The sequence below is a fragment of the Cricetulus griseus genome, chromosome 6 (genome assembly GCF_003668045.3).
Source record: "Cricetulus griseus strain 17A/GY chromosome 6, alternate assembly CriGri-PICRH-1.0, whole genome shotgun sequence".
Taxonomy (NCBI): domain Eukaryota; kingdom Metazoa; phylum Chordata; class Mammalia; order Rodentia; family Cricetidae; genus Cricetulus; species Cricetulus griseus.
Window position 1 is genome coordinate 14,956,161 of NC_048599.1, and position 21,751 is coordinate 14,977,911.

The 21,751-nt window shown below is 47.1% G+C and overlaps 1 protein-coding gene and 1 long non-coding RNA gene across 3 annotated transcripts; one reads left to right on the top strand and one right to left on the bottom strand.

The window, feature by feature from the left end:
• Positions 1 to 2,834: 2,834 nt before the first annotated feature.
• On the bottom strand, positions 2,835 to 15,093 carry Pigt (phosphatidylinositol glycan anchor biosynthesis class T). 2 transcript variants are annotated; one of them, XM_027423457.2, is made up of 12 exons: positions 14,879 to 15,093; positions 14,587 to 14,764; positions 13,594 to 13,721; positions 13,207 to 13,307; positions 12,950 to 13,036; positions 12,347 to 12,434; positions 12,144 to 12,241; positions 11,889 to 12,054; positions 10,924 to 11,124; positions 5,579 to 5,744; positions 5,400 to 5,483; positions 2,835 to 4,768 (listed from the first exon to the last, which is right to left on the bottom strand). In XM_027423457.2, the coding sequence occupies exons 1-12, from the start codon at positions 15,069 to 15,071 to the stop codon at positions 4,516 to 4,518; spliced, it is 1,743 nt and encodes a 580-aa protein (XP_027279258.1). In that variant the 5' UTR covers positions 15,072 to 15,093; the 3' UTR covers positions 2,835 to 4,515. The 2 variants fall into 2 exon arrangements, with proteins under 2 accessions (XP_027279258.1, XP_027279257.1); XM_027423456.2 differs by having other exon boundaries at positions 10,924 to 11,127.
• A 21-nt stretch (positions 15,094 to 15,114) lies between these two features.
• On the top strand, positions 15,115 to 17,211 carry LOC118239067. Its single transcript, XR_004770518.1, has 2 exons — positions 15,115 to 15,399; positions 16,898 to 17,211. It is a non-coding gene; the product is annotated as an uncharacterized LOC118239067 (long non-coding RNA).
• The last annotated feature ends 4,540 nt before the right edge of the window (positions 17,212 to 21,751 follow it).

The window sequence follows — 21,751 nt, forward strand, 5'->3', positions numbered from 1 at the left end:
AAAACAAAACAAACAAACAAACAAAAAACAGAACAAAAGATTGGATACAGCCAGGGTTGGCGGGAGCAGGGATGGGGGTAGCTGCTCACACCTTTAATCCCAGCACTCAGGCAGAGACAGGCAGATCTGAGTTTGAGGCCAGAGTGTTCCAGGATGGACAGAGCTACAAAGAGAAACCCTGTCTCAAAACAATGCGCCCCCCCAAAAAAAAATGGATAGAAAAAAGAAATACAGGAATATCAATGGGTGATTGTAGACACCTGGTTGAAGAAGTGACCGCTGGAGGAGTGGAAAGGGTCCGGAAGGCTTCTCTTGAATGTAGAATAAAACAGGCTAGCAGGGAGGCGAGAGCACAGGCCCAAGCAGAGACTCAGGAAAATATGAGATAATCTAAGCAAGGTGGTTCCGCCCTTCCTCCCTCTCCTGCCCTTCCTGCTCCAGGCAGGGGCTCGGCCTTAACCCAGACTTCTGTACCTCCTGTTCTGGCCGGTTGTGGATGGAAAGAGCTTTGTCCAGGGCCAGGGCAAGGCCCTTTCGGACTCTCATAGCTCAGAGCCTGCACCGCTCCCTGTGAAGCTTCTAAGAGCACCTAGAAGCCACCTGTTGCCAGCTGCCGGCCTCTCAGGCCTGTTCTCCATGCCTCCTTCCCACCAAATGGACCTCCTAGCCCAAAACGTCCTCATCTACCAATTAGCATAGTCAGTCACCTTCCTTTCCAAGGACAGTGGATCACTCTTCCCTTGATAGGGTTACTGCATGGGCACAGGTTACTAACCAGGCCGTCTGTCTGAATTCTAATTCCCTGTCTCATCCCTCACAGATTAGGGATCCTTAAGCCTTTAGGTTTATCTGTAAACAAACACAATATGGAACGGGATTGTTATGAGGACAAAGCTCCGTGTAAAGTCCTTAGCCCAGGCCCTGGTGTCTGCATGCTCAGTAAGAGGCATGTGTCATTACTTGTTGACTACCCTGGCCTGGCAGCTTACTTCCTCTAAGGCATATACAGTGTGTAACACAGAATTCCCTAGTGGTTTTTTTTTTTCTTTTTTCTTTCTAATACTCCTTGTAGTCTTAATGCTGGTGGGGGGGGGAGGCTGGGATAGCAGAGACAGAGTTCCCTGTACTCCTATAATCCACAAAGTACCCACTTTGCATCCTGCAAGGGTCCTGGTGGGCATGTAATACATGCAGATGTCTAATAAGCAGAACGGTAGTTGGTTACGAGGCATGGTGGAAGCTGTGAAGGGCTTCTACCCCACCGGCTACTTCATCTCTGCAGGCTTCTCACTCCCTAACCTTTTCCCTGAGAGGTCTCAGGGTTACAAGCACTTTTCCTTTACCTTCCCAGCCACCCCATTCACACACCGAGGGGCTGGCTGGGCACCTCTAGCTCTTTCCCCAGATTCCACTGCCTTGTGCCAGCTCTGTTGGAGAAGGCGACTGTCAGGCCCACACCAGGAGAAACCTTAGTGAGCTTAAAGGAAGTGCTCTTGTCCCAAGCACAGGGATAGATGGTTGTTCCAGTGTTGGTGGAGCAGGAATGCCAGGGTGCCATGTGCAGCTTGGTTTGGTCCTGGAAACTTAACTGGGCAACGAGGGAATGAAGAAAGGGCAGACACACATACAGAAAAACTAGGGTTGGGTGAAAAGGCATGCAGTAGCACCAACTACAGAGCAACCCAGAACCTCGGCCTGTTTATTATGTACAGAATCAATTGGGGTGAGCGCATAGGAGAAGTCTCAGGTTGCAGTCCCCTGGGAGGAGGGAGCTGCAGCTGCTAGTTCACACACACACACACACACACACACACACACACACACACACACACACACACACACGGATCAACATTCAACACTCACTTGGACCAGAGGAAGGCTTTGCCACTTTCCACCAGCCTGCGGTATTGGTCCTTGGTCCTTGTCATTAATACACATTCACACACACACAGGACTAACCCGCTGGTACAAGGCAGTGGAATCTGGGGAAAGAGCTAGAGGTGCCCAGCCAGCCCCTCGGTGTGTGAATGGGGTTAACTAGTCACTCAAGGCTTCCCCCCCCCCCCACACCACACCAAGACCCAGAAGCTGACAACAGGTTAGCCTGACTTGCTTAGCAGGGAGCTTTCCATGTGACCTGAGGTCACTGGCATTCCTCCAGCCTTCAGAATGCAGCCTCCATCCAGGTAGAGAGATTACTGGTCACAGTGAGAACTAGAACGCCCCTAGAGCTGGAGTGAAAACAACCAGGAAAGGAACAAGCCTGGGGCTTAAGAAGGAGCTAGAAATAGGGTGTGACCGGGAGCATGCCCTGGAAAACTTGATAGTGTGAGGCAGAAAGAAGTCTGGAAGGCTGGGAGATGGCTCCCCTGGTATAGGGTTTGCTGAGTCAGCCTGAGGACCAGGGTTCAATCCCTACACATGTAAAACAGGCATGGTGACGGTGACATGTATATGTAATCTCAGTGCCGGGGAGACAGAGACAGTGACAGGCTCATCTCCTTGAGGCTTGCTCCTAGCCAGCCTAGCCTATTTGGCCAATTCCAAACAAGGTGGGTGGTGGGTGGATGGCTCAGGGGGTTAGGAGCACTGGCTGTTCTTTGAGAGGACCTGGCTTTCATTTCCAGCACCCCCATGGTGGCTCACAATCATCTGTAACTCATCACAGGGGATGTGACACCCTCCTCTGGCCTCTGTGGGCACGGTATGTATGTGATGCACACACATACATGCAGGCACAACCGTCACACACATGCAAACAATTAAAATAAAAAGCACAAGACGACACTTGATGTTGGTAACCAGAGTCCATATACACCACACACACAAAGGCGTCAAGAGTCTGAATTTATTGTGAAGGTGTATACTAGATGTGGTGAAGATCAAAGATGACTCCAAGGGCTGGACAGATGGAAAAAGGGCAGATGCCGCTGACAAATACAGGGGGACTCTGTGGGTGAACACATCTGGGGTGGAACAGGGAATATGACAAGTTCAGCTGCAGGGATTCTAGCCATCCAAATGGAGAAGGCAAGAAGATGAAGGCAGCTGGGTAAATGCATCCTGGGAGAGAAGAACAAGACATGCAGATGCAGCCAGCAAGTGGAGGTCATCTCCAGCTGACTTGCTTGAGATGAATCAGGGCTGCCTCATGCTCTTCTGACTTGGCCATCATCCCACATCACTTGGCTGCCAAGACCCTTTAGTTTTTGAGAGCTACTACCTATATTTTCTTTCTTTTTCTTCTTTCTTTCTTTCTTTTTTTTTTTTTTTTTTTTTTTTGAGACAGGGTCTCACTATGTAGCCCTGGCTGTCCTAACCAGCCCAGGCTGGTTTTGAACTCAAAAGAACTACCTCCCTAGGGCTTAGATAAAAGGTAATTGTCAATATACCCAGCCTTTGTTTCTTTCTGCATTTTTCTTTTCTTTTCTTTTCTTTTTTTTTTTTTTGAAGATGGGGTCTACATAGCCTGATTGAGCCTTGAATTCACAATCCTAACTGCAGCCTGGACCACTGAAATTACAGGTTGGAAGCTCAGCTCCTGGCATGTCATAGACTTCCCAGAGGAAGCAATGTCTCATTCAGCTTTGGAAGAAAGCGAACCAGGCAGTTAAGGGGTGTGTGGTCGGTGAACAGTGCATTTCTGCCACGTTGGGAGAAAAATGGGGGTTAGGGTGGAGAGCACAAGTTAACTCAAGTTAAGTGTGCTGGAGGAAGGGGGGGTAGGGTGACTCACTGTGTAAGGACCTGTTCTATAGGAACCCACCCAGATTTCTCTAACAAGGGGAGGTGGGCAGGGGCAGGCTTGGAGCCAATGGCCTAACGTCAGAGCTCCTGGGTGGTCTAGGGAGTGGTCCTTAACATCCAACATTTTTCAGCTGCACAGTGAGCCGCAGCCATTCTGACTCGGCGGTTAGCCGTTCCTGCCTCTGCCCTTGCTGATAGGATTCATTTTCATGATCACAGATTATATTCACAGAAAACCTCCCAGCCAAACCAGAGCTGGAGAGTTACTTTGAGAGGGGTGGGAAAATACAGAGGAGGAGGAGGAATTTCTGGCAGGAGTGGGCAGAGCGGCACTCATCAGCAGGCTTTAGCTGGGAACTTTTCCCAGGCCTCAAGGAGAAAGCAATGACCTGGGAAGGCAGCCACTTTATTACAAGAGTGAATTCGACCACCACACAGTAACACAGGCTCTTCTGCATCCCATTTCCCGGGCCACGAGAGCGCCCTGCAATGATGGGAATGCTCTTTAGGCTGTCCAGTGTACAGCAGCACAAGCCACTTTTGGGCACAAGCATGGCTGCTACAAAAGGGAAACACGAATGTCTGCACTCTACCTAGCTTGTGGCTACCACACTGGACACCACAGCTCTAGGCTCTGGCCGGGCCTAGGGGGAGTTTGCTTCAAAAGCTAACTCTGGGGACAGAAGGAGTGGTAGAAAAAGTCCCACCCTTCTCCCCTTGGACAGAATGAGTAGTTAGGTGTGCAGCTGCAGCTGCTAAAGGGGCGTCTTAGAGAGGAGGGACACCACGGGCACGTCTGATGAGGTTGGCCAATCTCTTGGCCAGGCCACCCGATTTGGGCTCCTCAATGTGGAAGGTGCGGGTGAGGAGGTTGTAGAAGGAGCCGTAGCACACAGCCACCACAGTGCATGTAAGGCAGATTACATTGTAGGGCATGCTGAAGTCAGGTGTAGGCAGGTTTACCAGCAAGGGCTCTGTGTAGAGTCGTACAAAGTAGCTGGAGCCATCAGACACTGGGAACCTAGGGATGGGAAAGAGTGGTGAGACGGGACTGGCTGCTTCTCCCTCCCTCCCTGCCTTCCCCAACCTTGAGCTGCAGCTTGTGCTACACAGTCGCAGCTTCCAGAGTCCTGGTCTTGCCTCCTTGTAAATAAGCACCTCATGGGAAAGTGCATGGGTGTGTGTGTTAGCAGACACATACATACATACATACATACATACATACATACATACATACATGCATGCATGCGTGCATGCCTGGTCAAAAGAAAGCCACCAGCACTGAAGGGTCTGCCTCGTTGCTGCCTTAATCTACTACAAACTACCACTAAAACCGAAACCACCACTACTACCACCCTAATCTAGAATATGCCCTTTGGGCTGTGAGCAGAGTGGGACATGCCAGGTTGTATATAGGATGCTTTCTGAAGTCCTTGCCACTTGGTAAGCAGTTTCAGTAAGCAGTCCCACTGCTTTTAAGGTCACTGGTACATGCTACTATTCTCACCTACTTGTTTTAGCAGTAGCACCTTGGAAGCCTTTGTTACAATCTTCACACATTTCACAGACCACTGATTAAATTTCCCATGGCTTTGGAAGCCACCCAGTAGGCAGCTGAGGACCTAACAGCAGGAGGGTGTGGTCACACTTACAAGGTGTTGAAGAGAGGACTCCCTTCCCAGTCCACTGGTTTGGCTGCCACCACACTGGGCACCAGAGCGCTGAGGACAGATGGGCTGCAGAGAAGCAGACAGACAGCTGTGTTCTTTACTGGCTGCTCCCACCAAAGGGTAAGAGCAGAAGGGGGGCAGTCTATCGGGGTAGAGCCCACCTGACATAGAAGCCGTGGTTGGGGTCTGGTGTGTATTCAGTCCACTTGAGCAGGGCCCGCTCAAACTGGATGGAGACCTTGGTGACAGAGTTGGCTGGCAGCTGAATCAGCATCTCCAGGAGGTGGGGCTGCTGCCGGTCCTGGGCAGGTTGGTAGTGGATGTAACCTGGACGGAGGCAAGAGCCACCTAGACTCTGTTCCTAAAATCAGACTACCTACACCTCCCCGCTGCTCTGCCTTGGGACCAAAAAGAAGTCAAGCCAGGGAAGAAACGGTTCTCCAGAAAGGGAGAGCATGCTTCCAGGCAGCAATCCCAGGATGCAGTCAGAAGAGGCTGTGTGGATGCCACGGGCCATCAATCTCCTATCACTAAAGCCGGGGCATCTCAGCCGGCCAGGTGGCTCATGGGTAAAGACACCTGCTGCTGAGCCTGACAGCCCTGCTTGTTTCAGTCCCTGGAACCCATATGGTGAAGAAGAGAATCAACTCCTGCAAGCTGCCCTCAGACCTCTTCACATGCAACCCAGAGCAAATACCCCTCCCACAAATAAATAAATAGATAAATAAGTGAATAATTAGTTAAATAAGTCACTATTGTCTGATGTAATACAACAGGAAGTCCACAGAGCCATTTGGGAATTCTTGCCAAAAATATAGGACATAAATCTAATCAAGTTTCTAAATGTAATACCAGTTCACATTAAACAGCAGCACAAGGGCAAACCCAGAAATTGTACATTCCTTACACATTATATAACAGACGACCCAGTTTTAGCAAATAGCACTTTTCTAAAAAGTATGTATGAGAGAGCCGTAAGAAAACCTGTTACTTTGTAAGCAAATTAAAAAATAAAATTAAAACAAAGAGCTGTGAACTGTTATAGATTGGTGTTAACCCTTGTCAAGCATGAGGCTCTGGGTACAATCTCCAGCACAATCATGTTTTTCAGTAGTTCTTTGTTAAATTACTATTTTATTTTTGTTTTATGTTAATGTATGTGTGTCTGTGAGTGGGTTTGTGCATGAGTACAGTACCCCAGAAAGAGGGCGTCAGACTCCCCCAGGAGCTGGAGTTAGAGGTGGTTCTGAGCCGCCTGATGTGGATGCTAGGAAACAAATTTAGGTTCTCTTTTAGAAGAGCAGTGAGTGCTCTTGACCTGCTAAGCCATCTCTCTAGCCACCTCTACAACCAGCAGCAACATAAAAAAAAAAAATAAATAAAAAATAAATGCTGGGACGTGGTGGCACATGCCTTTAATCCCAGCACTCGTGAGGCAGAGGCAGTCAGATCTCTGTGAGTTCGAGGCCAGCCTAGTCATAGAGCTAGTTCTAGGACAGCCAAAACAACACAGGGAAACCCTGTCTTGAAAAACAAAAACAAAAAGGGGGCGGGGTTAATTGGTGGCTGAGCTCAGTTGTAGAGCGCTTGCCTCGCACATACAAGTCCCTGGGCTGATTCCCAGTAATGCAGGGGATGGAGAGAAGCACACACAAAATACGGCATGAGAATGATAACAGGGCTGACTGCAGAGAAAGAACACAGAATCTCTGAACTTCACTGTTCTGCAAACCTAAAAGTACCCTAAAAAATAAATAAAGCCCACAAATTAAAGAGGAACATGCTCAAGAAGTAAACTACAAGAACCTGCTAGAGGGGAGTGGACAGATGAAAAGTACAGACAAGCCAAACACAAAAAGCTATTGCTAGGGCCCTGGGGACGCTAAGAGCGATAACATACGAAGATGCCACCATGACACCTGATGTGTTATATGCTAACATATTCTGAAATATTTAAAGTCAAATTGATACAATGCTTTAAGATGTTTTAAAATATTCAAAAAACAAAACAACCAAAGCAACTGAGAAGAGAACAATAAAAAAGACAGGAAATTGGAGACTACTAAAGGAAGGATACACAAGTGGGAACCTATTATGCTTGGGTGTGTTCAAAATTCTCCAGAGTCAAAGAAAACACAGCTGAACCTGGAACAGGTCCATGCTAGGCCTATGTTCCTAGCTGCTTGGGAGACTGAGGAAAGTGGATAGATGAAAGCTCAAGACCAGCTTGGGCAACTTCACAAGATCCTGTTTCCAAGTGTAAAAGTCAAAAGAAAGCTGAACATAACAAACAAACAAACACCAATGGTCCTAGCAGGCCAGCCAAGGCTATGTAGGAAGACCCTATCTCAAAAAACAAACAACAACAACAACCAAAAAACAATCCCAGCCCTCTTTGTTTTGGTTTTTGTGGTTAGAGAGCACGTGTCTAGCACGTACAAGGCCCTAAGTTCAAATTCAATTCCCAAAACCCTAGCAGAAAAAAAAAAGGCACAAAATTCATTGCGTGTAATGTCTGAAGGGTGTCTGAAATACAATTTTTGAACAGTGCTGAAACAAGTAAAACTATTAACCACAGGTCTGAAAATATGGGAAACATGATTTAAAAGTTCTTCAGTTTGCCCCCTGGGATTTGTGTTTGCCTCTTTCTCCTTCACACCAAAGAAAAACAAGTGCTTGGGTGATGCCAGGCACCCAGTAGGAAGCATCAGGAAATGTCAACACTTCCTTAAAAAATAACAATTTTTTAACTTAATTCATTTATTTGGGGACAGGTTTCAAGACAGGGTTTCTCTGTGTAGCCCTGGCTATCATGGAACTCACTCTGTAGACCATGCTGGCCTCAAACTCAGCAATGGGTCTGTCTTAGCCTCCTGGCAAAAAACCAAAAACCAAAAAACAAAGACAACCAAATTCTAAATTTTACCACTGTGCTAGCTAGTTTTATGTCAACTTGACACAAATTATAGTTACCTGAAAGGAGGGACTCTCAATTGAAAAAGTGCTTCCATAAGATCCAACTGTAGGGCATTTTCTTTTCTTTTCTTTCTTTTTTTTTTTTTTTTTTTGGTTTTTTGAGACAGCTCCCTGTGGCTTTGGAGGCTGTCCTGGAACTAGCTCTTGTAGACCAGGCTGGTCTCGAACTCACAGAGATCTGCCTGCCTCTGCCTCTCTGCCTCCCAGGTGCTGGGATTAAAGGCGTGCGCCACCACCGCCCAGTGGGCATTTTCTTAATTAGTGATTGATGGGGGATGGCCCAGCCCATTGATTGTAGGTGGTGCCATCCCTGGGCTGGTGGTTCTATAAGGAAGCAGGCTGAGCAAGCCACAAGGAGCAAGTCAGTAAGCAGCTCCCTTCCATAGCCTCTGCATCAGCTCATGCCCTGTTTGAGTTCATGTCCTGAATTCCTTCAATGATGTTTCTATGATGTAGGCCAAATAAGCCCTTTCGTTCCTAACTTGCTTTTGGTCATGGTGTTTCATCTCAGCAACAGAAACCCTAAGTAGGAAAGATGTTTGTACCAAGAGTTGGGTATTGCTGTGACGGATGTGACCATGTTGTTTTGGGGAGGATGCGGAAGGACTTTGGGATAGAAAAGTCATTAAGTGTTGAGAGCTCAGTGGGATGTTCTGTGGGAGCCTGGAAGATAAGAATGTTGAGAGCAGTGCAGATGACAGAAGCCTGGCTTGTGAAGTTTCAGAAGGAAGCAGACTCTTTCAGTCCTTCTGTGTGAAGAAGCTGTGGTGTCTGCTCAGCTGGAGAATTGGCTATGATTGGCAAGAGACCAGAATTCACTGTGATTAACAAAAGACAAGAACCACTAAAGTAAACTTTTGCTTTTCTGGAACAATAAATGATGCTCATCTGGGGCTGAAGAACCAGCAGTGATTAAAAAGAGACCAGCATCATTGAGGTGAAGTCTTCTGGGAAGTGTTTTCTTAGAGTCAGCACACAGAAGCTGTGTTCCAGAGGCAGCCAAGGTTGTACCTTGTGCTGGGCAACTAAATTTGGTCATATAAGAATCATCTAGATAGTGCTAGTTTTGAAGGTATGAAGGTGTCATGGAGAACATCTGAGGCTTGGCACTGTGTGTCAGGTTGGAGTCCCTGAAGAGAGCCCAGGGGAGGCTATTGGTGAAAGTGCAGCCCAGTGTCAGCAGAAGACCCCAGCATTTGGAGAAGCCAGTACCACTCGATGACCACTAAGAGCAGCAGCAACAGTAGAGTGGAGCCAGCTGAAGCCTACAAGTCAAGCTATATGAGCTGCAGAGGGCAGAGCCAGAGAAGTGCCCCAAGTCCTTTGGAGCAGCCCAGAAGATCATGAGTGAATCCCAGACATTGGACATTGAGTTATTTATATTGTTGGTTTTGCTTTGTTCAGATTGTGACTGTGCCCTGGTTCTTCCTTCTTGAAGTGAGAAGTATTTAATTTATTTTGTATTTTATTGGAGCCCACCCTTGAAAGACTTTTGACTCCCTTCTCCCACCCCAAAAAAAGACAGGGTTTCTCTGTGTAGACCAGGCTGGCCTCAAACTCTAATTGTCTGGCTAAGACTCTGAAATTTAAAAGAAACTGGCTACTTTAAAGAGATGGATTTTTTTTTTTGTTTTGTTTTTTGTTTTTTTTTCAAGACAGGGTTTCTCTGTGGCTTTGGAGGCTGTCCTGGAACTAGCTCTTGTAGACCAGGCTGGTCTTGAACTCACAGAGATCCGCCTGCCTCTGCCTCCTGAGTGCTGGGTTTAAAGGTGTGCGCCACCACCGCCCAGCTAAGAGATGGAATTTTTAAATGTTTGAATTTTTAAAGACTATGGGATCTTTAAAATTCAGAACATTGATATTAATATATGATTTTGGGGAAGAACAAGAAAGGAAAGTTTCTGGCTTAACAGTGATGTGTTTGTGTATCAAGTTGGCAAGGGGTCAACCTCTTTACTCTCCCAAGAAAGTGAAGAAACCATATACCCCACCTCTGCCACCTTCTCAGCCTCCACGACCTGCTTCTCCTTGCCCAACCCATTCTGTCTTAGACTCTATGTCTGCCATGAAACTTGAGGAGGTGCGCATAGGCTCAGGGAGGAGAAGAAGAGGAGGGATGATGCTCTGTCCTTGGACTGTGCTGAGGATCACCAGCGGCATGTGTTCTAAACGTACATAAGGACTGCTTTTGCTTTGTTAGTTACTTCTGAATCTAACACAGTGACGCTTTCTGCTGGGTTTTGTTTTTGTTGTTGCTTGGTTTTTCAAGACAGGGTTTCTTGGTGTAACAGCCCCAGCTCAAACTCATAGAGGTCCTCCTACCTCTGCCTCCCAAGTGCTGGGATAAAGGCATGCGCCACCACCGCCCAGCCTCTGCTATATTTTCTAAAACTGTTCCTAACCCTCTTTTTCAGCTTTCACAGGCCTTCGGGTGTACTTCAGGAACTACTGAGAAGGGAGTCTGGAGGACCTAAAGAGAGAGTGAGCGGAGGTGAGCTGGGGGGGGGCTGGCTGGGACTTAGCTCCTCACTTGGTTTGTTCTCCTTGCCCTTGGAGGTAATGGTGAGCGTGTGCACATACAGCCGCAGGTACCAGGGCACAGCATCCAGCAGCAGCACGGGGAAGGCCCGGTAGGGATGGGCGTTGTACAGCAGTGTGCTCAGCTCTCCCTTCTGCAGCCCGTAGCCACTCACGTACCGCTGTGCGTGCAGGAAGGGCACTGGTAGGGCCTCTGCTACAAGAAAAAAGAGTCGACACTGAATTGCTCCTGAAGAAGCATCACTTCCCACCCCAGCTCCCTGAGCCATACTCAGAGTCCCAGCCCAGAGACCAGGTGGGAAAAAGCTCCGCCATAAGAACTGGGATGCGTGGGCTCCGGAATATCCCGCTTGCGCCCATCACAAGGACAAGATGATAACTATTACCACATGCTCATGAGTCTACCACTGTGTCCCCTTCCTGCCCACACCAGCGCTCTCAGGGTGTTCCTCCCATTCCTTCGGGAACAACTATAATGAACTGACTCCACTCTTTTACGGTGGTATTATTTGCCACTCTATGTCTAGAGCATGGCTGAAAATCAAAAGTATTGGACCAAGCCGGGTGGTGGTGGTGACGCACACCTTTAATCCCAGTACTCGGGAGGCAGGGTACTGTGAGTTCAAGACCAGCCTGGTCTACAAGAGCTAGTTCCAGAACAGCCTCCAAAGCCACAGAGAAACCCTGTCTCAAAAAACAAACAAACAAAAAAACCTACTGGACCAGCTGAATGTATGAATGAATTCTGTATTTTACAGTAATTATCAGATCCCATCCACAAGGCATTAGTGTCCTTGTTTGTTACAGACGCTAAGGCTCAGTGGAGGTAGGAACTTGCCCAGTCATTAAGTGGAGAAGAGGTGAATTCAGAGAGCTTCGTCTAAACCCCTATGAATTTGAAGGAATTGATGAAATACTGACGGTCTGCTGAACACCCCCCGCCCCCCATTAATTCACCATTATCTGGAGGTCTCTTCCATTTGAGCTGGAGGTTGAGGTTTCGGGAGTTATTGATCATGGCTGTGTCAAACAAGTCATAGACAGCATAGGTCTTCCGGGTGCCCAAAATGACATCCTGGTATGTGGAGGTGGGAGGAGGGCTCACCTCCAGTGTTTCGTTGTCCTGGCAACACAAGGGTGGCACTCAGAAGCTAGCAGAGGGACAGGCTGATGTTGGGGAAGAAGGGTATACGCAGCTAAACACCTTGGTACCTGGCCGTGGCCTGTGATGTCCACGTAAACTAGGCTCTGCGATGCCAGTGGGCAGGCCTCTGTGAGCGTCCGGGAGAACATGCGGAAGAGGGACCAGTCTGAGAAGAAAGAACAGGGTTGAGCAAGGGCTGGGGTGGTTGGGTCCATGCAGACAGAGCAGGACTGTGACGGGTGGAGAGAGATGAGGTCCCAAGGCAGCTCACCTTTCTTCCCCTGTCCCGTGATGAAGGCATCAAATACAACTGAAAGGGTCTGCCTCAGCTCCCAGGAGACGCTGGTGCACTGAGCATTCTGTCATAAGGGCCGGATGGTAGCAGTCAGGGACTTTACTCACATCCAACCACACAGCCCCAAGGACTAACTGGGACATAATCCCTATCTGACTTGCTGCTGTTCCCTATGGAGGGAGCATTTGACCCTGAGCCAGGTTGCATGTCAACAGCTTTATGTGCCTCAGTTTGATGAACCATTACATCCACCCCCAAAGTAGAATCTATTACTCTCATGTGACAGATGAGAGAATGAAGTTCAAGGAAATGAAATGATTTCAAGGTCATGCCAGCTGGCAAGTGGCTGAGCCAGCGGCTGTGCTCGCATGGCTGCTGTTCCTGACTTTGTGTTCCACAATAAAGATTGATTGAGTGCTTCCCAGGCAACCACTCAATTACCCTGCTGCACAGCCAATGCCCCACATAATGAGGATCACTTCTGCCTCTCACTACTTATTTAGCCAGAATCAGGCAGATTTACCTGTACTGTTTCTCAGAGCCTCTGGATGACACCTATCCCCATCCCCCATGGCTTACTCTGCAGATAGGACGGATATGCACTGCTTGTGAGTGGTAACTGGTGTGGAACAAGCGATCTGCCTTCAATAGCACCGAGAGACCTGCCTGGAGGAGACAGGAAGAGATACAGGGCTGGTCAGTACCTTGCATGGAGCACTTGACATGGGGCACAGATTCTCTTAAATACACCCTGTCTGCCAGGCTGCAAAGGGACATCTGCCAACTCCCTTCGTCTTGTGGGGCTCCCACCCACCCACCCACCCACCCACACTCACCTTGGAACTACAAGGCAAGAGCTTCTTCCATGGGGTGAGGTTCTCGGTGCAGACAACCTCCCGAGGCAGCACTGCGTAGCGCAGGAAGTAGTGATCGGTGTCTGAGGGAGACAGAAGTTTATCCAGAGTATACCTGGGTCCTATGCGCCAGAAGCCACACTCCAAAGATGTGGGTGACCCCACCTTCTCCCTGTACTACCCTACTATCGATGCCAAGTGGTGTCACCTCCAGTCAGAGTAGGCAATGCAGAGATAGCAGCCTTAGGAAGCTACCTAAGCACCCCACAGGATTTAGGATCTAGCCATCTGTGGGAGTGAGAGGAGACCGACGGAAAGGGGCAAATGTTAGGGTGGAAAGTTCAAGAAAGACCTGGAAGGCTATCTCACCATTGGCCAGCCCCAGAGGTTTGAAGGAGGCGGTGGGAGTGACAGTATTGGTGGAGTCGATGAAGTTGAGGGATGCGCAGAAGATCCCCGAGAGAACATTGCTGAGCTCCTTCCAAGACTTATCCACACTAGACACAGACACAGACATACTTACTGTCCTGGGGTTATACCTTTGTAACTCCAAATCTTATGTGGCCTCCTTCACACAGTCATGGCTAACTGCCAAGTCCATGGGAGAATGAGACACCCTTAAACACCCTTCTCATTCTAGTGCCTCACCAGTGTTTTTACTCCTTCAGTCATTGTGCTATCCCACAAATGTTTTGTTAGGCATGGCTAATATGTTTTTAAATACAAATGAATATTTGTCTTTTAAAAAACACCTAATTTGCCAATTACTTGTGGCTTTACATGCCAACAATAGGCATCAATTGCCTGTGATTTGCCTCTTTAGAGAAATAAATGTAGTATCTCAGACTTCAAAGTATTCAGGATAGAATGTTCACTCAGCAAAGAATGTTACTCTATGGTAATGTAATTTCTTTGTGCTGTTCATGCATGCATACCAATACACACAGTGGCAAGGACCGGAGATGAACAAGATTTGTCTTCTTCATTCCCTCTCGTGTGTGTGTGTGTGTGTGTGTGTGTGTGTGTGTGTGTGTGTGTGTGTGTGTGTGTGTGTGTGTCAATGACTCCAGCAGGCCTGTTCCTCCTATCTCCACCTCCTCAGTTCTGGGATTACAGGCCTGCATCTGCTTTTTTAAGTGGGTTCTGGAACTGACAAACCCAGGTCCTCACGCTTGAGTGGCAAACCAATTTATGACGTGGCATCTCCCCAGCCCTGTAATATCAACCCTAATTTCCAAAATCAACTTGGTGGGATCGCCACCTATTAGCGCGGTTGACCCCAAGGGCAACGCAAGATGACAAGGCCTCCCCCTGCCACACTCCCTCCAAGAACCCCTAACAGTCCCCAAGGCGGGAACTCACTCTGTGACGGTGTCTTGGAACCAGACCCAGAGCTCTGCACCCGATGGGGCCTGCAGGAAGGGTGGCCCCCAGTATCGGGTCCTCCAAAACCCCTGCGTGAACGACAGGTGCAGCTCCCGCAGAGAATACTTGGAGATCAACTGCCCCAGGGCTTTGGGGAAGAGCCTGTAATGAGACACTGAAGAAACCAGGGCGGGTGAGTGGCGACCCAGGTCCCGCCCCCAGAGACTGCTCTCTTGACCGACTCGGTGAGGTGTCACAGAAATTCTCCTCAGGTCCTGAATGAACTCACCTCCTTCCCGCTGCAGATCCGAATCCCAACGCGTACGGAACTGGAATGTGGCGGCCACGTCCCCGGAGGGCAGCGGAGTGATAACGAGCTCCTCTCTCAGGCTGTCGCGCGGGCGCTCCGCGTGGCCCCAGCAGCCCGGTCCCACCAGGAGCAGCAGCGGCAGCAGCGCAGCGAGCGGCACGGCCGCCGCCATGCCTGCGGCCGCTTCCGCCTCCCAGCAGCGCCCGCGCCCACCGAAGCCGGCATCCAATAGGAAGAGCGAGTGAGAAAGGACTTCCGGTGATGTCCGGAAACCGCAGTGCGGTTCCTGGAGGCACACCGCGACCGGTCCGCGCGCCCTGGAGATTGCCGACCTAGCGTGAACGGGCGTGGGCTTGCGGCGGGGAGGGGAGGCTGGCTTGAGGGCCCACGCACTTCGAGGTGCGTCCCCCCCGCTAGGAAGTGCTCAATGTGCAGAATGGCCATTTCGTAGTCGAGGGAACGAACTGGAAAAATCACAGCACCGAGTGCTGGGACTACAGGTGTGAGCGGCAAACGCCCAGTCTCTTTACTTGGCTCTAAACCTAGCCAGCAACTCCATCCCCGCGGTCTTTTATTATAAGTAATTTAAACTGTGTGGCATAATTGAAAGAATGAGCAGCTGTTAAAAGTTTCTCCAATCACGTAAATTCATTCCACCATTAACATTATGGCTACCCACCCACCCACAAGTCCACTCGTCTCAGCTTTGATGCCACCACAGAATAAATTTCACACACGGATGTACTCCATTCTCAAAGTCCAGTTTGGTTCACGTTTCTCTCGTCAAATCAGCTGGGTTTTGATTACTATACCACTGGAAACCCCAATTTTAAACAAGATATAAAATGTTCCTAAGACCTGGGGCTGGGATCGTAACTAACTCAGTGGCAGAGTGCCTAGTATCCATGAGACCTTGGGTTCATACCCAGCATAGCAGTGTGTGTCGGGAGGGAACCCCAAAACTTAACCATAACAACCTAAAGTCCCAGAAAGTGGCTAATTACTCTTCCTTGTCAATGTCTATCTCCAGAACACATTCTAGAAGCAAACCAATGTTCTTGTAACAGATTGATCTGTTCTAGGACTAAATGTAAATGACACCATAGTGTAACTTTTTGTCTGTTCTTTTCTGAAAGGAATGATTTTGAAACCACATTGTGGTTTGGGGACTGAAAGCATAGTTTCATGAGAGTTGGTTCTACATCATCCTCTCATCTCCACGGACACGGTGCTGTGTGGCCTCTTGTTCCCATGTGTCTAAGACATTCTGTTTACTGCTATGTGGTGCTAACATTGTGTGGATAAGCCAGTTTCTTCATTCTGTTGTTGGGCATCGGAGTTCTTGGCAGTTTTGGTTATAGTGGACAAGGTTGATTATAGTCTATACAAGTTGCTTTGTAGATTTGGGTTTATCATGTCCCTTGGAAGAATATTTAGGGGCAGGATGGCTGAATCAAAGAGAAAATGTATGCTTAATGTTTATAGTAAGAAACAGACATTTCTCCAAAACCTGTCATTTTATTTGTCTATTAAAAATATGCAGGTTAGCTGGGCAGTGGTGGTACAAGTCTTTAATCCCAGCACTTGGAAGGCAGAGGCAAAGAAAAATGATCTCTGAGTTTGAGGCTAGCCTGGTCAACAGAGTGGAGTTCCAGGACAGCCAGGGCTACACAGAGAAACCCTGTCACAAAAACACAAATTAAATAAATAAACAACCCAAACAACAATAAAAACACCAGGAGTTGTGGTTGCTCCATATCCTCCTAACATTTGTTGTTTTTAGGTTTGGATGCAGCTCTCTGGATGATCTTGCTGTAGGACTACTTTGCATTTCCTCACTATGGTGTTGTGCACCTCACTTGTTCATGTTCTTGTCATCCATTCATGCGTCTTCTCTCATGAAAGACCTGTTACCTTTTTGTACTCCTTTTTTCTTTATTATTGGTCTGTAGCTGTTCCAATATTAAACTTATTTATGTTTTTCCACTTGCCTTCCAGGAAAAACATTCATGGAGGATTTTGTCAGCAGGCTCTTGAGTAAAATAACAACTGTATTCCTAGGAAGAGCTCAAACTTGGTCTTAGGAAGGCCAACCAAAATAGACTCCAACAAGAAATGAATTGTTCAACGATGACTTTAGGGTCTGTAGAGATGGCTCACTGGCTAAGAGCACTTACTGCTCTTCCAGATACCTGAGTTTGGTTCCCCACATCCACAATGCCTCTAGCCTCTGGGGGCCCTTGAATTCATGTGCACAAATCTATATAGACACACACACACAGAATTAAAAAATAAAATTATTGAAAAGATGACTCATTGCCCCACATCTAGTGTTTCTGATCCCATTAGACTTGCAGTAGTGAGAGAGAGATTTGATGTCAGGTAAAGGTTCAGAGTCCTGATCTGTGTTAAGTATGAGCAACCTGTATGTCACTTTTCCTCATCCACAAAAGCCTACTTTCAGGGGGTTGGAGAGATGACTCAGTGGCTGGAAGCACTTGGACTTGTACCTCATGCAGAAGACACAGTTCTGTTCCCAGCACTTACCCTGATTGCTACACAACTGCCTACTACTCCAGTTCTAGGGCATCTGGTGCCCTCTTCTGGCCTCCACGGATACACATACACAAATAGAAGGAATTGTTTAAAAAAAAACCTACCTACTTTCAGGGTCCTTGTTATCATTACACACTGGGGACTAATAGCCATCTCTTCAAACAACTCTACCAGTTGAGGACAATCTTCATTTAATAGATAAGGAAACTACAGTATGGAAACTGAGATAATTTCACAGTGAGTGGCGGAGCCAGGAAAGAGGCTACATTACAATCTCCAAATAATTTCTTACAAAGGAAGCAGCCATGGCTATTTCAGTTTATGCTGTTTCCTCTTGAAATTGTCCCCATCATCACAGCCCACCCACCTCCTGTAGCAGGCCACAGTCATCTGTGCAGTTGTACTGCAGCCTTCATTACGTTCCATTTCCATTATCTGGGCCATGTCTGTTCCTGAGGAAGCTCTTTGGTCACCTTGGAATTTTTGTTGTCTCTACAATGCCAGCGCATTGTAGGTATACTCAGTTATACTTAAATGAATAATCAGGACACCACAGTACTCTTGTCTTCACATGCTCATGCTGTTTGCAAGGTTCTGCACACTCCTGGCGACTGTTGCAGGGTGACGTTTTAGTGACTCTCCTAACCTGTGATCTCTTCTGTTTCCTCCATAGCACGAGTTTCTGCAGAGATGAGTTTAGTCTTCTTTCAGGAGGCTGGAGAATCCCTCTTCAGAGTCTATCAGGATGTCTACTTAGCCTGGTAACAGAAAGAAGCCACACTGTGGCTTGGAAGACTAAATGCTGGGCTCCTTAATTTGGAGTTGGCGCTAAATCAGCATGCTGTCTCCAAGGATACTGTGTAGTCTGAGGAAATAGTCAGCTGTAGATGAAGCCTCTGAAGGCTGGCCAGCCCCCTGTGGTTTGGCAGAAGGAGAGGTCATTGTCCCAACCAGGAAGTGGTCTTGTGGTCCCACTGACCCCAGTCTTTTCCAGACAGAGCTGGGGCTCATACTAGCTCAACTGGCGATTTCCCAGAGACTCACAATTCTATTTCTCAAGAGTGCTATAGATCCCTCCCCCAAGAAGGCTCCTGCTCCAAACTCCACAATCTTAGTATTGTGTGTGGAGAGAACTAAAAGATTTATTGGAATGCTGATGGTGACCAAGTAAGTACAGCTTTTCACCATTCACCCTGAAGAGGGTGCTCCCAAAAGTCCTGTCAGAGCTGGGGGTTCAGATGCCAAAGCTCAAGAGAAAGATGGGACCATCAAAGAGGTAGAGCTATGCTCAGGGAGGGTGGGCACGGACACAGATTGTTATTTGTATACAGAAAAGTCGTAGGCAACTTAAGAGAAATTCTAGGAGTTAACTTGGCCCAACTTAACAGATAATCTCAGCTTGAACCCAGAGACTTTGGGGCAGAAGGTATCTATGCTACAAGTTTAGAGAGACAGGGAAAAGCTGAAAGACATTCTAGCTTCCTTGGAGATGCCACAAATTTCTCAGTATTCTTAGGAACAGTAACTTACAATGGCTTCCACGAGGAAAAAAACTGAAACTATAATCCAAGTGTCACTCAGCCTGAAGAGTTTTGGGATTCAGGCTAAAAGTCACCAATCCTGCAGGTGATATATGACAGGTGGGACGTCTAATGACTTTTTAATGTGAAAAATGAACTAGAGATCCTTAAGGGTGGATCCTAAAATTTCTTTCATTCAACATTTCCTGGGCAAGTTCATCCTCACTATGGCTTCACCCACCCATGCACTGATTAACGAGTATTTTTTCAGTCCATTCCTTTTACCCAATCCCACGCTTGTGGATCCAGGTGCCTACTTTGTGTTGTCTCGGATGTATCAAAAACACTCACACTCAATACATCTAAAACAAATTTATTACAATCTTCAGCCCAAACCCTGCAAACCATCCTACAGGGTAACAGACAAACAACGCTGGTACCTTTGTCCCCTTCCTACATCACCCATTAAAAAGGTTTCTAAGTTTGCCTCTGAAGTCTTTCCTACCCATCATTTCTACCTCGGCTCCTATCTCTTATTTAGATGAATGCAATCATCTGGTTTCCAGGCTCTGGGTCCTTTCCAATCAGTATGCCACAAGGGGTTTCAGTATGTCTTCCCTAGCTTATCCCTACTTGTTATTCAGATCTCAGCTCCAATGTCACTTCCTCAAGGGAGAATCCCTGGTGACCTCTCTGAATAAGCTGGCTGCTTTGTGGCACTAGTCATAGTTGCAAATTCACATTTGAACTCCACTACACTGAGCTCTAAGACAGAATTGACTCTTTCTTTCTCCCGCCCACCCCCACCCCCCTTTTGGCCAATGCTGTGTTTGTGTTTTACACTTGTTAAATATCAGTAAGTAATATTTATGGAACGATTCATGTTAGTTTGTTTACACCCTGATCCAGTCACCACTACCAATGGGACCGCCATTATCACTTTCATACATTGCTATGTTATTATCCGTCTGTCTAGAGCCTGCCTTCTCCAGTATATTCTCTAAACTGCCGCCAGAATTACCTTTTAAACAAGCAAGTCCAACTGATGAACCAGCCTTCCTCCATCTTAGGCTGGGAAGTCATTTTATAGTTCAACACAAATTCCTGTTTATGATTAAACCTCAAGGATTGGGCTATGCCACACCTATAACCTTAACTACAAACGGTTCTATCTATACTGCCGGCTCCAAGAAATGGCAATCATGTCTTTGTTTCAAAAACTTGTTAATGATCATTTTGCAACCCTACCTTTGTTTCAAAAAGTTGTAATTGATTATCTGTTGATATGATCACCTTGTTATATTCTGCTTCTGTAACCTCACCTATTTGCTTGCCAACTCCCCCATTTGGAAAACCCCTACCCCTGAGCTATCTTCCTCATGCTCAAGGCTGATCTCTGGAACCCTGCCTTTAGCGGCAGACCACCTGTGTACATGAATAAAAAGGCTTGTTTGCTTGATTTGGCCATGACGATTTGGGTCTTTGTCCCAACATTCGAGATTAGTACCACTTCTAATCCTTCATTATTCCCAATAAAGTTCCGACTCCTTAATGGGACCTTTTACTATGTCAGCTGCTAATGAATACTATCCTCTTACTCCTTAGTAGCAAAACCCTGACTGGTCAAGACAGTAGAGTCCCCTACAAAAAGGGATATCCCAGCCTCACTCTAGGTGTTTCTCAGAGATGGTAGGAGTACTGGAGTCTGATGCACTGGCATCAGATTTGAAAGGGTTATTGTCTTTCCAAAAGGTAGAATTTCCTCTTCTAGAAAATGCTGTGTTGAGGTATTTATAAAATGTTATAATGAGACATTTTCTGTTATAAAATTCTTGACATTGAAATAGAAGTGGGTACCATTTCTTACAGTTCCCACATGAGAACAGACCCCAGGCTGTGCCCTCTTTGCCCAGTGCCCGTTTATTCTCTTGTTTCCTGCCATTTTCAAAGCCATGCTGGCAAATGCTTTGTCAACCATTAAATACGAGGTGTGGGCAAGAACTGATGTCATGTGCCTTGGATGGCTAAGGAAAACAACCCAAAAAGCAGCTTGGTGCTCAGTTACTATGGAGTGTCCCCTCAGCCTTGTATTTTGGACGTCTTTAGTATGAGGAAATAAATGTGTATCTTAAGTCATGATCTTTTACTAGCTGTCAAACTGAAACCTAATACAGGCTTCAAAGCATTTCACAATCTGACCTTTGTCAAGTTTACCGCTCCCTGTATGTTTTCAAATCCAAGAATTTATCCAAACTAAATGCTTTTTAGCTTCTTTAGGCTAGTCTCTTAGTCTCTTCTTCTTCTTTGCTTAATTTTATTTATTTATTTATTTTTGAAACAGGGTCTCATGAAACCCAGGCTGATCTTAAATATGCTATGAAACCAAAGCTGTCCTTGAACCTCTGATCCTCCTGACTCTGCTTCTCAAGTGCTGAGATTACACACATGAGTCCCCGCATCCAGCTTGCTTTTCCACTTACTGTTTACAAGCTGCAGCTTCTCCCTGGCTAGATCCCTTTCATTCTGCCCAGCTTGGCTACTCCTATTTGTCCTTTAGCTCTCTGCTTAAGAAATTATTTCTTAAATTTTGTTTCCTGATACCAGAGGAGAACCTCATGCTACTTACTATACTATGAATTGCATTTACCTGATTTTCTCCACCACAGACAGTAAACTGTGAAAACAGCAAAGCACTTCACCTTACTCAGAACTCTATTCCAAATGCCTTGCAGAGATATTAAAGTCCTAAGTACTTCTTGCCTAACTGGAGTAAATG

Coding starts and splice junctions, on each gene's coding strand:
- Pigt (XM_027423456.2), bottom strand. CDS start 15,071: ATGGCGGCGGCCGTGCCGCTCGCTGCGCTGCTGCCGCTGCTGCTCCTG. Junction 12,055..12,143: donor ACATCACAGGCCACGGCCAG/GTACCAAGGTGT, acceptor TTGTGTTGCCAG/GACAACGAAACACTGGAGGT. Junction 11,128..11,888: donor GAAGAGACCTCCAGATAATG/GTGAATTAATGG, acceptor TTTTTCTTGTAG/CAGAGGCCCTACCAGTGCCC.